The following is a 16,627-nucleotide window of genomic DNA, read 5'->3' as shown; positions in this document are numbered from 1 at the left end:
GAACTTCACTTGTGATCCAAGCCTGGAGGTATAAAAGATCCACATGACCGCTGCCCATTTCCACACCATTACCGCAACAGTCATGGCTGTATTAGGTTGAAATGGACCATTGATTTCTCTCATTCCCCCCACAAAAACTAGTCAAAACCAGTTCTAAGATGCACCTTGTTTATATTTAAAAAAAAAAAACACACCAAATGCCTAATGACCGCAATACAACCCTTTAGACCCAATAGAAGAGCACAATAGAAACAATGCACTCAATACTTGGGGGAGTTGAACAAAGCCCCCCTGGTCGAAATTGCCTTTTAAAGAACTGCCCGGTACAATCGGGGAGCGGGCCCGAGCTACCGTTGTGTATCAAAATGAGCGTTGAGAGAAAGAAAGAGGCAGAGAAAGGTTCAAGTGAAGTGTGACGCTTCAAGGGCCTCCTACCAGCACTTTGAATGAGCCAACAATCAGCCCTGGCTGCCCCTCAATCTCTTGGTCAGCTGTTTAACTGGCCGCTGATTGAGGGGCTTCATTAGGGGCTTATTTATCTTTCCATGTATCACAGTCCTGAAAGACCACTGACAAGCTAAGTACGCCCACACACATACACACTAACGCTCACACACCTAAGATGCTCTCCACGGCAGTGATTCTCAACTGGTGGGTCGGGACCCGAAATTGGGTCTTGGACCCATTATGGGTCACGAACAGGTAGTGAAAAAACTGCAGGGAGTGCTCGATGGTACCAACAGACAATTTCCAGGTTGCAAATGGTGCACAATAAACTCATTTTCAGTGGTGAAAGAATACATACAGAATATGTACTAATTTTCATTGGAATCATTATTTTTTTTTTTGCTTATTATGTTTTTTTCCCATACAAATATGTAATGTAATTATGAACATACTTCTGTATTAATGTAGCTTAGTGATGGACTACAGAGGACGGCCAATTTACTCATGTAAGCAAAATACATAGGATACTTTATTTAGTAAAATATTCTAAGTGTATCCCCCATCAGACCAGGGTTATAATATCCATCCATCCATGTTCTGAACCACTTATTCTCACACAAGTCGCCAGCGTTTTAGATTAAATAGTTAGTTTCAAATTAGTTTTAACATTAGTCTTTGAAAAAATTAAGTTAGTTTTAATTCGTTTTTATAGCAATTTTGTTAATTCAATTTTTTTCTGAAAATGCTTTTAGTTTAGTTTTTATTATTGTTTTGTTTTTTAAATTTATAAATGCAGTTTTTGTGGACTGTAAGATAAACATAAAGTTCACTATTTATTGAGTAATTAAACTACAATTCTCAAATGACTCTTTGACACTTCTTCTATGGTCGTACAACAATACCGAAATAAATATATTATTTAAAATGAACCCCAAAAGACAAAAACAAAGGACATTTTAGCTATAATTCCAGCTAATTTTAGTTACTTTCATAAACTTAAAATGTAGTTTAAGTTACTTTTCCTTTTTTTAAAAGCCTTTTCAATGTTTATTTTATTTCAATAATGAAAATGTTTTTGTTTTTTTTAATCAGTTTTTGTTTATTTCATTAACTATAATAACCTTGTGTCAGATTTGACTTTTATTTTGAAAATAAGATAATTTTGACATTCCGAAAAAGAATATATCAGTACCATGATGAGTGAAATTTTTGAGCTATATTTTGTGCAATTGTGATAGCAAATTCCACTTTTTCCATTTTGGGTAGTGAAGTTGTCATGTTCATCCTTAAATACTTAATGAGGTGCTTTGAAAGGCAATTTGAAAATTGGAGCATGTTATGCCATAAATTTGCTTTCGATGGATATTTTTGAACAATTCATGTTGATTGTTCTTCACGTCTGTAAAAGTGAGTCACTACTGTGATGTTTAAGGGGTTGAACCACTATTATCTAGGAAAATAGGAAAACCATTTCCATTTTTTTTCCAGTGGGAAAAGTAGCTAGAGGTCTAGCAGAGTTGTGAAATGGATAGTGTTCGTCCTTCAAGGTTCCACTGTATATAAACACAAACACTGTCCGACTTCTTTGATCGTTTGCTATGTGGCGGCTCCGAGGCGTAATACCTGAGCCTAAGAGTGGGTCGGCCCCGTGACCTAACATGGAGACCCTCCCAAACAAGCCGCAACACCATCTTGCTCAAGCCACTCTGCAGCTTTGATGCGAGGAAGCAGAGTGGAGCTCTCCTCTTTTTTTCCTTTTTTTTTCAAACATCTCCCTTTCCTAGTGGGTGTATTAAACACAATTCCACCTGCACTGGGGGCTGCATGCACTCTGAGAAGAGGACTTTTCCATCTTATCTCTCTTCGCTCTTTCATTGCCTTCTCCCCTCCTCTCCAAATACATCTTTTTTTTTTTTAAAGCTTCTTATAACATGATCACTTGAATATATAAAGTACAGATTGTGCCTATTGCCATCTGTCTATCTCCCTGTGTGGATTTCCTTCCTTCACATCGTTTTTTTTTATTTAGCTATGCGCCTAATTACGCTGTCTCACTTATGTAATTAGCGGCAAAAAATAAATGGCTGCCGTGGCCCGGTCTCTCGCCTTTGCCCCTCCCTTTTTTGCAGCTTCTGAGAAAACAAATTATGGAGAACAGTAGGTACAAATGGCTCCTGCACCAAAGCCCATGATGGATGCAGCCCCGCATCTCATCCTTTTCTCACTTACTCTCCCTCCCCTTCTTCATTATATTCAGCTTTATATGGCTCTTCTTGGAAATAGTGGCGAGCCCTAGCGCTTTCCTGCCCATCTTTTCATTGTATGCTTTGTCTTCTGTTCCGGGAACCGGCACTATATCCGCACTGACATCATAGTTTTAAACAGCTCGGCCATTTCTTCCCTTCACTGTTGTCTCCACTGGCATCCCCTTCTTTTCTATCCTCCAGTGCATTCACAGAACACGCCTGGGACTTTGGAAAGCAAACATCATGTGCCACAGCCCCATCTGTGGATAGTCTGAGCAGGGAACAATCAGTCCCTCTCCTCCTCTGCTTGGTTCCTCCTTGCGGCCCCCCTGGGATCTGCGCAGAAGTAGGATGCCTCAGTCGGACGGGTGCAATGTGCTGGAACAATGGTTTGGGCTGCTTCCTTCTACCAAGAGTGTTAAGTTCACCTCAGCCAGCTTGGCAAGCACTTATCCGACTGTTACTGGCCCGCTTGCCGGGAATGTGGCAGAAGAAGCCTCCCACGATACGCATCCACTACCCACACATACACGCGTGCGCATGGCCCGCCCGGCCCCGCATATGTCCGAGTAGACACCTGAGAGCTCGTGTTTGGCCCGCAGGTGCTGGAATATCAACTTTCCATAAATCCTCTTCGGAGCATGTGGTAAGTTACACTCTTGTTGTTTTCTTTCACCCCTGCCACGCCAAAAAGGGAAAAAAAAGCAGCAGGTTTGTTTTACACCAATTCAAGCATATCCATTACCTGAAATGTTTAGCTCCTAGCAGTAAATCCCTTTGACCCCTTCCCAGTCTTTCAGTCAGTCTGCCTCTCTCCCACCCCCTATTCCCATGCTCAGCCCATGGCGGTTTGCACATTGCTTTTTGTGGCCAAAAAGACAGCAGGGGAGAGAGAGCGAAAGACACCCTTCCCTCCTCCCGCTTCAACCGCCACCCACATTCGCCGTTTCTCGTGTTTCTACGCAGCTCAATAACATTAACATGTTTCGCCATTGGGGGAAGTTGCAGTTAAAAGCCAGATCAATACGCTTTGATTGACATCCTTCAGTTGATAGCAAATTGGCTACCATCTTCCTCGGACATCCTGGGGCGAGAAAAAAAAACACAGCAGTGCAGGAAAGAAATATAAATAAAAGACAATTCATTCAGTCGTTTCTCTGCAACACAAGACAGACATGACCGTAAACGGGATTGATGCGGGGCCAAACCACTATTTTGGTTCATGTTTGAGTCACCAAGGCAATATTGGCTCTGGCAATCCGAGCGCTTTAAACAACAAGAAGATAAGATTGCCGTGGCTGAACCTTCAATTAGGCTGTACTTCACTGCAACTTGAAAAATATTCCAGTTTCCAACATTATTTGGAAAGTGCTAGGATGTGTTTATTTTTCCTTGAGCTACGTCTTCGCCAGTGATGAGCTTCCAATGCGCTTCCTTCAGCTTCAAACACCTTCTTAAGTCTGATGTGATGCGCCTTTTTTTCAAGTATCTCTAATGGACTTCTTGCATATGCGCATAGATATCAACAAAATTTGGTCACGTATTGCCAAACAGGCCATTTTTAGGAGTGAGCATCAATTATATTGCCATGATAAACTATATTATATACACTGCTTTAAAAACAAATGACTCAAGAAGCAGTTTTTTTTTTGGGCTGCCAATGTGGCATAAACATTTTTGACTGGCAAATACGTTTAAACGTATTCAAATATGTTTGATTGTATTTGCAATTATATTCAAACATATTTTTAAGTACGTTCATATGTACATATTTAAACATGTTTAAAAATGTCCAAACTTATTTTCAATATGTTCGAACGTACTTGCAAATACATTTAAACATATGTTAGAACATATTAGAAACTTGCAAATACCTTCGAACATACTTACACATACGTTAAAACGTATTTATATACTTTAAATGTACTTGCTAATATGTTTGGACATGTTTAAATACGTTTAAATGTACTTGTAGGTCAAATGCTAAAATATTTACCATACAATTTTTCCCATAATGCCATGAAGTATTGACTTGTACATGTGAAAGTAAAAAAAAAAAAATTCTTTTTTTTTCAAACATTTGCCTTACATTATTCAAATATGTATGAAAATGAAGTAAATGAACATTGTTAATTTTTATTTTTTATGATTTGTTATTATTATGTTTTTACAGCATTCATTTGGGAATATAGTAGTATCATGTACACCAAATGCTAAAATTCAATTGTTGTTTTTTTGTTTTGTTTTTGTTTTTAACTTGCACATGCCTTAAATCAATACCCCATTGGGCATTATGGGGGAAAAAATACATTAGGACATATTTGCAAATACGGCCGATTGTACTTGTGAATACGTTTGAACGTATTGAAATACGTTTAAACGTATTTACCAGTTCAAATTTTGTACTCCACGTTAGCAGTGTCACGCTTCCGCAGTTTTTCTCATCTGTGTTGTTTCCAAAGAAGATGACATGTCCTGTTCTTGGAGCATCATTAATAAGACAATTGGACTTTGACTAATCATTCCAGAAAGGGCACAAAGCCCTGAAGATGCCTCACACTCATGTCAACTTATCATCACAATGTGTGCCCTTGACCCTGGTGACTACATGTGTACATGCGTCGGTGAGTTCATGGTGAGTCATTTGTGGAGAATGAGCGTATGTCATCAGCCCAGAGCATCCTGCCGAACATTTCAGATCTTCTCTTTGTCTCAGGACAAAAGCGTGGCGAAGGTATTTCTACCGAAGCTTGTTTTTCCTCATAATCCTCCTACAGCTGAGCTATGTTTGATACAAGGTTAAGGAACACAAGATAACACATATTGCTGTGCTGCACTAGACATGATTCCATTTTCTGTGTATGCCCATGCATGTGTGTGTGTGTGTGTGCTTTGTTTACGCATGTGGACACCAGTTATGAAACTCTTCTCTTGCCAGATTGAAGGATAACAATGAATCTGTTTCTTTATTATTGTTGTATGTTGAAGGTATACATCTCTTGAGCAGGAAGTGACATTGTGTGTGTGTGTGTGTGGTCTTGTTTTTGGTATATAGTGGGGCCAACATTCAGGGATTTCACAGAGTTGTGGGGCCCACCTGTCCATGTGGGGCCATTTTGCTGGGCCCCACAAGTTTAGATCTCTTTTTGAGGGTCAAGACCTGGTTTTAGAGTTTAGGTTTGAATTGGGTTTAGGTTTAGGTTAGGGTAAGGAATAGGGGTAGGCAATCGTTTTTGATGGTTGGGGTTAAGGGAAGGGGCTAGGAAATGCATTATGTCAATGAGATGGCCCCACAAAGATAGTAAAACATACCTGTGTGTGTGTGTGTGTGTGTGGGAAGGGGAGGTAAATACAAGCCAACTTCTCAAAATATCTTCTACTGTATAAACGTGACTTCATCCCTCGAGGTGCTGTTTTAATGACGTGCGCAGAATTAATTCTCAGTTCCCCCCTTCTTTCCATTACGTTGTTTGCCAAGAAGAATGAAAGAGTAAACAAGTTTGCGTCGCATGCTGACGATCCAGCCCGAGGTGGAGTCGCCGGGGAAGATGTCTCCAGGCAAAGGCAGGAAGCTGACACGGCCCCCCTCCATTGTCCCGTTTCTTTGTCATTTCCTCCCCGGATGCGCCGGCTGGCCCGGAGGGAGACAAGGTGAGAATGTGCACAAGGAGAAAGTGAAGACAAAAGAGGATGGGTGGGCTGACGAGGACAAGTGCCTTCAACAGTTAGCTACCTGGCTTCCTGTGCCGGGTCAGAGCGGCGAACACGAGCGGCTAATTTGCTAACAGCTGATAACAATGCACGGGGACATACTGCCAAGTTCTTTATCTGTGTTTACCCGAATGGCAAAGCTGATTAGAGGCAGGCGACATTATGAAGTGCCATTGTTTCTTTTCTCCTTCGCACACGTGTAGGGGCTGTTTATGAAGGATCACAATGCAATGTGTGCACCGTGTCTACAGGATGAGGAGAAAGCAGCAGGCCATTGTTTAACAGCTTGGTCATTCATTACGGTTTGTTTGCGCGTGCCTACTGCATAAAATGAGTGTTTAGAGGGAATAGGAGCAATTTAGAGCGCTTGGAAGAAGCCCTAATGCCTCAAATAGTGGTTTCTACTCAAATAGACACCATGGCCTCTATATTCATGCAGTGCAGGTGCGCTCTTGATTATCATGCCAGTGCAAGCGTCATTTAGCGTTATTGGGAATTTGTCAGGCGGTTCTGCGCCATGCTGGCCGTTTCATTGTACCGAGGAGGTTTAACTTTGACACCCAAAACTGACAGTTTGTCTGAGAGTATACAGAAAAAAAAAATCTAAGTATTGGCACAGGTAGTGTAACGTGATTTTGGTGAATTTGATTGAAACGCTGGCAAACAGATTCTGGGATGGATGGATGGATGGATGGATGGATGGATGGATGGATGGATGGATGGATGGATAGATAGATAGATAGATAGATAGATAGATAGATAGATAGATAGATAGATAGATAGATAGATAGATTGATTGATTTTCCACCCTCAAGTGAATGTGGATAATCCAAATACTATGTTAAATACAACTTTGAAACAGCAAAAACCAATACACAGATAGACAGGAAGTCAAAGTAAGCTAAAATGCATCTTAGCCATGACTATGTCTCTTAAATAATGCAAGACACTCCTCTCCAGGAGTCAGCTGTATCCAGATTCTGCTGGATCGGCACTATGCAACTCGTGTCCAAAGCCGGCTGGCTGAAATTCCTGCCAACAAACTTTCGACCACTAAGCTAAGGAAATAAAATGAGTATGAGTGGCAGGCGGTGATGGTGGGGGAAGCTAAGAGGAAGGATGGGAGAGTGTGTTCGACAAGAGGCGGAAAAGGTTAACGGCGCTCTGCCGCTTGTCCCCAGCACTTTCCCGCCGCGTGCAATCATTAAGACACTGGGGACACATCCAAGCCTTATGCCTGCAACAAGGCCCTCTTCCCTCTCTAGTCCACCCACAGTGACCCCCCCCCCCAACTCCCTTCACAAGAATTCAAAGAACCATAGCTCATGAAATATGCACACTTTCTTAAAGCCACCCTGTTGGGGGCCAGTCTGTCTGTAGCCCCACAAACATGTCTGCACCGCACAAGGATGAGACAAATCTCTAGTAATGGCCAAGTAGGGAGGTGGTGCTTTGCAACGGCTTCTACCGTAGGTGTGTGCGTGTGTGTCACCTCATTAAGAAGATGCATTCGCATGTCCCTATGACCCGTCGTTACATGTTCACCACTAAGCCAAGGAAAAAAGACTTCTGGGATGGAATAAGGCGAGTTTTTTTCACCATGGAGTGGCGACACAACTTAAAGAGGAAGCAGGAGAAACTTGTAATCTCAGCACTCAGCCTTTGAACTCGGCCCGATGAGACACAAGCTTCCCAAAGCAAAAAAAAAAAAAAAGGTTTCCAAAGAAGCGCTCGAAGAAGATTACTCAGAATACTGATGCAGTGTGGAATCAAATTCCTCAGGGCACCAAAGGGGACTTTCCGGGAAAGTAAATTGCGAGTGGGGAACAAGGCTGTGTACACCCCGCGTGCAATCATGTGCTATGGACACATTGTGATGTGGCAAAAATGGTGACGAAAATGAACAATTTAAATTCAATCAGCACCAAATGACTTTCTCTGTCACTTTTCCATTACTCGCCTTGGATCGGGACTTACACCTTCTCCGGCACTTATCCTCTACTTGCCTCAGATTGGGACAATCTGTTTTCTATTTCGAAATAGCGCTGTGAGAAACTGTGAAAACATCACCGGTTTGAATGGCAGTGAGGGTCTCTTACATTCAAACATTTACTGGAGAGGAGACTGAGGGCAGCAAGTAAACAGCAGCAAGATGGAGACTGTGGCGGATGACATAGTGGCGATCAGAGTGAGAGATTGGAAACATCCATTTTGTATAGCGCACAGAAGTTTACAAATGGGGTAAACTCAGGCTGATGATGACCAACAGTAGCATTAATAGTGCCATTAAAAAAAAAACATCAATAGTGATTAGAGTTTTCAAGCCGAAGTCCTGACTAGACACTCTGAACAAAACTAGGGCAGCACGGTGAGTTAGTGGTTAACATATGTGCTTCACAGTTCTGGGTTTAAATCTCAGCTCTGGTCTGCATGTGTGGGTTTTGCATGTTATCCCAGACCTTATGTGGTTTTTCTTCCCGCATGACAAAAACATGCACGTTAGGTTCATTAAAGAAGAACGTGAGCGTACTGGCAACCGATCCAGGGTGTATCTCGCTTTATGACTCTAAGTGACAATAAACTTCAGTATTTGTAACCTAAGTGAAGCAGCAGTGAAAAATAAAATAAAATAATAACAATAGATGGATAGGGACAATTAAATGTAGCCAATAGGTTGTTCTTTGTCCGTGCTACATCCATATTCGTGTTTTTTTTTTTAGGTCCTAGTGGAGGTATTCTCACAGTTCGGAGTTGAGGTGACTTTGCGTGAAAGCTTTAACAAAAAGAATAAAAAATAAATAAATAAAAATAAGCGCTCCAAGGTGTCTTACACTCTAATTAGGGCAGCTGCAACCATTTTCATGATTTGTGTGTGTGTGACTGTGTGCTGGATTTGGAGGGGGGGGGGGGGGCGAACGGGGGACAGTGCCACTGTCTGGCTACCGGCTCTTCCCTCCTTCTTATCCAGCTGTTGCTTGTCTGTCAGAGAGCAAAGGTCTGCTGGCATGCCATCAGCCCCCCCTCTCCCCCCAGCACCCCTAATAATGAAACCATGTGGAGTAAAAGGGGGCGCTAATGGTGCAGAGGCGGTCCTCCTAACAAATGGCTTTTTAAGCAAACAATACCAACAATACCATTTGTTAAATAAAAGGAATTCTGGCTTGTGATTCTGTCATATACCTGACAGCCCCCGCGCTCAAGGTGTTAAATTAATACATATGTGAGTGTGTTTTTTCTCTTTTAACAGCTCTGGCACAATGCTGATAAGTCACATTCTCACAGTGTTAATTACCGCAAGCTATTTTTGCATCAGGACATTTGCGAGTCAGTCAGAAGGCAAGTCATGCGTGGAAGTGGAAAAAGTAGGATGAAGTCGGCGTACTTTTAAAAGGTGATGTCTCTTTTGCTTCATATTCATCAATGCTGAGCACTATTGAGTCTTTTCAGGAGTATCTTGTCATATGGATTATTTAAAGACGGTGAGGGGTGTGAATAGCGAAAAACAAAAACAAATGCACTTTGTATTCAAAGCACGCACTTAACTTTTGAATTCACGCTCAACAGAACAGAAAACGGCAGGGCGACTTAAAAAAAAATCTGATTTGGTTCATTCATAATCCATTTTTTTTCTTCCATTGACTAACTATCTGTTTCACCCCCTCAAACAGTTTGGCAATACACAACATTTCTACTCAACTTTTCCTCCCGTGTCTCCACACCCGTGAGCGTCTCCACGCCAAACCTTGCCAAGAATCCCAAGATAAGTGCGTGAAATCCGCTCACTGCTCACTCCCACTGTAGGACCCACTGATGGAATCACCTTTAACTCACTGCGTGCGTAAATCCACCGATAACGCGGTGCATCGTCCTGCGTGGAGCGGTGCGCCGCACCGGCTGCCTTGACGCAGCGCGCATTGCGCGCGCTAAAATGTCCATTTAGGACAACAACGAAGAGATAAAAGAGTGAGCTTACCTGAGGCCATAAGGCAAAAGATGAGGTAAAGCACGATCATTGTAGTTGTTCCCCCGCGGCTGCGCGGATAAACGCCTGCTCCGTCTGTTTCGTGCGGGGCTGCTTGCGGTCCACTAACTCACTCGCACGCACTCCCGTGATATTATCCACTCGCTGTGAATATGTCCCAACACTTGGTGGAAGTCTAGTCAAAGATGCATGTTTCCCCACTCCTGATAACTTTCCACCCTGCGGAATGAAAGCGCGAACGGAAGCGCGGTCCACTTGTTCGCTGCTGCGCGCTCTTCTCCAGGACTGTGGGCGCTTGTGATGATGGAGCCGGCTGAAGTGGCCTCTCTCTCTCTCTCTCTCTCTCTCTCTCTCCTCCTCCTCCTCCGTCTTCTTTTCCTCCGTGTGAGTGACTCTCTCGCTGTGATGTATGGAACACGCGCACCTCTCGCGCACACGCGCACTCCTCTCTGCTTCTTGCCAACGGGAGACGCGCGCTGACACTCTCCGTTGGGGGCTTACACCACATTTGGCACCAAGCTGAGTGTGTGGAGCCCCTCTGCTTCACACGCACGCCGGTGGGGCGGTGGGAAGGGTGGGATAAACTCCCACCCTCACCCTCTCCCCCCGCCTCTTGGGGCCCCCTATTGGTTGAGCTGGCGTCAAGGGGAGGGCTTCGTTTGAAACTGTTACCCCGAGTTAAATGTGAGCTTGAATAAACATTTTGCTTAGCAGACGCCCAGACGTTAACGGACACTATCATAATCACATCACACTGTGTACTTAAGTAGAAGTGTAGACTTGTGTTAAGAAAGACTCTGGTAAAAGTAGAAGCACAGAATCAATGCTTTGACTTTAGACGCTAAAATGTACTTAAAGCAAATAAATAAACAAATAAATAAATATCAAGTTTTATTTTTAATTGTAAACAATATCCGTTTTTGATGATTTGATACTATGGGAAAAATCCTCTACACAAAAAATAATTTCTTTCTTTTAGAGGTTCAGATTCACCCATGTCACTGCAATCCCTGTTATTTTTCTGAGTGCCTGTATTTTAAGGGTTTTTGTGTAATTCTGTTCTATTGAGTACGAAAATTACATACGTTTCTTTGAATTGGCTCTTTTTGAGATTTCAATATTTTTGACTATTAATTGATTGATAATGAACGTGCGTTGACAGTTTACGAAATGCACTGTGATCATTCCAAAAAAAAGATGAATAAAGCCTGCCAATGTCTTAATTTAAAACTTGAATATCTCAAAAAGTAGAGCTAATTTGAAGAAAAACAAAACAATGCCATTTTTCGGATTCAGCAGCATCAAAATACCCCAAAACTGTTCAAACTTTCTTAGCACTTTATTGGCCCATCAATCGATTCATCAATTAATCAGTCTATCCATCAATAAGCAATCAATCAAAATTTCAATGGCCGTTGACTTACCCTCTATATGATTTTTACATTATCATCCGGAGGTTAAAAAAAGAGTAATGAGTCTATTTTAAAAGTAATGAGTAGAAAGTACAAATCAAGGGAGTAAAAGTCTATACATCTACTCAATTACAATAAGATAGAATTTGTACTTTGTTACTTCTCACCACTGATCTTAAAAGACCACCATTTTGTCCTTGTTTCTTTGTTTGAATTCCTAAACATCTTTTGCAACTGCAGCCACAATGTCAACATTCATCAATCATTTAGTCAATCAATAAATTGAATCCTTTATTTTCATACATTCATTTTCTTTACCGTTTATCCTCAATAGTGTTGAGGGGGTGATCACAGCTGACTTTGGCCGAGAGGAGAGGTGCACCCTGGACTGGTCGCCGCCCAATGACAGGGCACATACTGTATAGACAAACAAACATTCACATTCATATTCAACCTCAAAGAAACCTTTCATGCATGTAAGGGAACAGCAAGAAAACTACAAGCAGAAAGGTTGGCTCAAAGCCAGATTCAAACCAACCTCTGGATTGTAAAGGATATGTGCTCACCACTCGAACCAACGCAGCGACCTTTTTTTGTTCACAGGAAAATGAAGTGGATCTATCTTTCGAGATCGAAATCACAAACCTAATGAGATCATGCGGAGTCAAGAACGTGATCTCCGAATGCTGCTTTTACAAAGACAGTAATGCTCTTTAATTGAACTGAATTTATTGTACTAATCCCTCAATTTAGGAAATTCAATTTGTGGTTGTTGTAGTTAGCACTGCATTTTACTGAGAGCTGTTCTTTGGCTTGCCCTGCTCACATAGCTCAATAAAATTATTAGAAACGACTCTTGGTATGGTGGTGCTACAAACGACAATATCAAAACATTTACTTAAGATTTCAAAATTAATTTTCTCGTAGCAAATACAGCAGTAGAAATTGGAATAATCTCTCCCAGTCTCCAATTTTTTTAACATTATAAACTGTCAGACAAATGTAAATATAAATGACCCTGAAGACATTAAAAAATAATATAACTGATTGGATACATTAATTATGTTATGTTATGTTATGTTAAGTTGTAAAACTTTGGATTACTGAGAAATAAAATGTCTCATTAGTGGGGTTTCCATCCAATTGTTTTGAATTTTTTCAGCGAATTTACTGAAAATGCCAAAACACACATGCAATTTATATGCCCGTTTCCATCTATCTGTTCTTCTTTTGCCAATATTGAGAGGGGACTCCACCGCTGTAGGGGGCGGTATACACCAAAGAGATGTGATCCACCAGTAATTTAAAAGAAGAAGAACAGGAAGCGACTGGGCTGTTTGAGGACGTCGTATGAGTTTGCTTTTGTAATTCTAAATAAACCGAAGTGTTTCTTTGCTGTTTCCCATCTAAAATAACATGAATATTCACTTCTTTAATTATTTCCAAAAAGATTTCTGTTTGTGTCGTCCCCCCAAACATACCTTATTTTATCGTCCGCCATTGCTTTGTGACTAAAAACGTGCATGTGATGTAATATCCGGTAAAACATGCGACATGTATTAGGTCTTGTCAGCATTTATTCACCAAAGCTGTTTCCATAGCCAAAATTCTCGTAACCTTTTTTCGATACGCTTCAAAATCCCCCCCCTCGAAGCGTGAAAACTTTTTGGGGGGCAAATTTTAGGCCCTTTTTTGAATTTCTACCATTTCCATTCAGTCTTGTTTTCGCATTTCTTGAAAATTCTAATAAAAATGGATGGATGAAACCCCCACTTTTGTCTTGCAAGGAAAGACAAAAAAGACAAGCAGAAACACGAAGTGATGAGGAGTTAACTGACATACAACCGCTGACATCTCAAAACTCGAGAGTCCTCAGATCCATAAGCAGAGCAAACACTTATACAGCGCCAATTCTGGGCCAATTGGGTCGCAGTAGCACAACAAAACGCTCCGTTTGGCTTTCAGACAATCACTGCTTTGATGGAGTTTTTTGACATTCTTTGTTCAGAATGCTCATATGAAATATGTTTTGCACACAGAGCATGCGGATTGAATGAGTTCTGACTTGAGAAGAATACTCAGAATGTTTGATATTGAACTTATACCTATATTGTGTCGCATATAAACAAGTATAGTTTCCTTAAAATCATACTGTAAATGATATAACACTAACATCTAAATTCACATTTCACATACTGAGAAGAGCAGAATGTGATTTTTTTTTACTTGGGAAGTAATGTAACACAGTTAAGCTCAGAATTGTTTCTTTTTTTTCCTTTTTTTTTATAACAATATTTCTTTGCGAGTGGAAGGAAAATGGACCTTATTCCAGAAGCAGTTTGATCTCAAGTTGTCATGTGGCGGGCGCTCACAAAGAGAAGCGAAACGTTATCATATCTCAACAAAAGCGACGGCCTTTTATTGTGAGATGAAAACAATGCAGTCTATCACTCGCCTGTGGCTGTTAATAGACGCAGCCTTTCATCTGCGTCATTAGTTATTCAAGGATCTATTGATTAACCAAAAATAATAGGCCTGGCATTCATCTGCTTAAATAATCTTTCACGTGTGCGCAACCTTTATTTAGCATCGACACATCCCCCAATTCACACACACACACACACACGTGCTCAGTTAACACAACCAGGTGGTGAGAGCTCCACAAGAGTGTGAAAAATTCATCAAAGTGGACACACTCAGGATTTGTGTATACTGTACTTGGGGGTGGGGGGTGGGGGGGGAGATCACCTTTTGAACAATCCACATCATTTAGCATTTTTTCGCACCCTTCTCCCAGTAGAGCCCAGGGCAGCCCCTTTCTGTTTATTGCCTCTCACTAATGCAAACATAAGGGTCCCCTGCTAGTAAACACATGTTGATGGGAGAAACAGCTTGCACAGCCGGGAAGCCAACTGAGGTTATTGCGAGGGAGCACATGGATGAGCGCTGCGTGTGCATGGATGTGTGTTTGCGCAGGAATCCACACTATTGTGCTATTTTTTTTTTACAAACATCACACGGCCACGGCAGCTCGCATGTTGCCGCTCGGAGGTAGGAGATTGAAACCAATTCGCGCGCGCGTGTGGGACCTAGCGTTTGCGTGCGAATCCATCAATGATTGACTGGAGGTTGGATGGGTGATTGTAAAAAAGTGTCGGGGTGCCACTGTGCTAATAAAATCGACATCCATTGCGGAGTCTGGCGTCTGCATTGACATGTATGATGTCACGCAGATGAGGGCAGATCAACTCGCCAATGTGAGTCTTAATTACGCCGGCCACCGCGGCATCAAATGGAGGGCGCCCAAACTCCCCAAGCTTTTGACTGCGTGAATAATTGATGAATAAAAAGGGGATTTTCAGCAGTGGGTTTATTAATAATAGATAGGGTTTGATATTTACTAAACTGTTCGGCGGGAGAAATGGGTGACAGTTTGGATGTCGTCTGCATGGTAATCGTAAGGACGTAATAAATAAGGCATGAAGCGGCAATATATGGAAATGGGATTCATAAGGAAATGAGAATAATTTAACAAAATATTATGATGACCCCAGGTCAATTAAAAAAGATGATGTCCGTCATGCTGGGCTTTAAGATCGCACTTCTTTGCTCCCTCTTTTGGTGTTATTAGGTGGAGGGTAGCCGTGTGTTTAGCTTAAACGAATATGAAACTGAATAAATCAACCTTGTTATCTGGAAGAGGTAGAAGAAGACATTTTTCTTTCATAAGTAAACAGAATGAGGCACCATCGAGGAATGCGTTTTGTTTGGTTTTAAAACCTTGAGCTGGGTGGGAACGCTTGGCATGACTTTCAATCATAACGCGCATATCTGGACACATTCTTTGCATTTTGAATAATGAACGGTGCTTTTGTTGAGAAAAGAGGCCCCTACATATTATTGCTGTCTACTAGAACAGTGATTCTAGTGGTACACAAGCTTCCTCTCAAGGTTGGCAAAAGAATAACTGCCCAAGTAAAGCTCATAAATAAATAAATAAAAATAGCGAGGTAAACCAGCAATAGATGCAGTTATGGTTACAAATGATAAACTTACGATAGAGTGAAGCCGCAATAACTAATCCGCAAAGTGGTAAGCGAACACTATACTTAAACTATACGGATTTCTGTTGCTGTTCGTAAACACAATATTCAAAACTGATGCTCGAGGAAGCCGAGGACAGCAGCCAACCAGGAACCAGCGTGAAACCAGTCCACCAATCAGGAGCGGGGCATTGCACGGCTAAATTTGAATATGCAGACAAGCCACATGAATCAAAATCCTAGAACAGCCGTGAAACCAGTCCACCAATCAGGAGTGGGGGTTCGCACAGCGATATTTGCATATGCCACTGATAGTCGCTTGCCTCCATTGCTTGGCTGGAGGTAAAAAGTTGAGTCTCCGCCCAGAAACGTCCCGGACAGGCCAAATAAAATCCCTTTAATCTATCCCAAAAAGTCAGATAAAATCGAATTGCATGAAAACTCAAACAATAATTCCCATAAGAAATAATACAAATCCAATTAACTCATTCACTGCCATTGATGGCTATATAAATCAAAAAAATCATTTTAACTATTTCTATTAGTTTAACATTTTTTTTTACTTTTGTTAACAAAAGTATAAAAACCTATATATTTTTTATTGTCCATCCATCCATCCATCTCCTACCGCTTATCTGGGGTCAGGTCACGGGGGCAGCAGCTTTAGCAGGGAAGCCCAGACTCCCCTCTCCCCAGCCACTTCAGCCAGCTCCTCCGACGGGATCCCAATGCGTTCCCAGGCCAGCCGAGAGACGTAGTCTCTCCAGCGTATCCTGGGTCATCCCC

At 41.7% G+C, this 16,627-nt stretch overlaps 1 protein-coding gene across 2 annotated transcripts in view; it reads right to left on the bottom strand.

The window, feature by feature from the left end:
• The window catches only part of kirrel3l (kirre like nephrin family adhesion molecule 3, like), a 45,367-nt gene extending 34,456 nt beyond the window's left edge, over positions 1-10,911 (bottom strand). For both annotated transcript variants that reach the window (XM_077576493.1, XM_077576494.1), the window contains exon 1: positions 10,378-10,911. In XM_077576493.1, coding sequence (XP_077432619.1) covers positions 10,378-10,417 — 40 coding nt within the window. In that variant the 5' untranslated portion in view covers positions 10,418-10,911. The remainder of the gene's footprint in view (positions 1-10,377) is intronic.
• Positions 10,912-16,627: the final 5,716 nt, after the last annotated feature.

The sequence above is a fragment of the Vanacampus margaritifer genome, chromosome 9 (assembly GCF_051991255.1).
Source record: "Vanacampus margaritifer isolate UIUO_Vmar chromosome 9, RoL_Vmar_1.0, whole genome shotgun sequence".
In the NCBI taxonomy this organism is placed as follows: domain Eukaryota; kingdom Metazoa; phylum Chordata; class Actinopteri; order Syngnathiformes; family Syngnathidae; genus Vanacampus; species Vanacampus margaritifer.
This window is presented reverse-complemented; position numbering and strand designations above follow the sequence as displayed.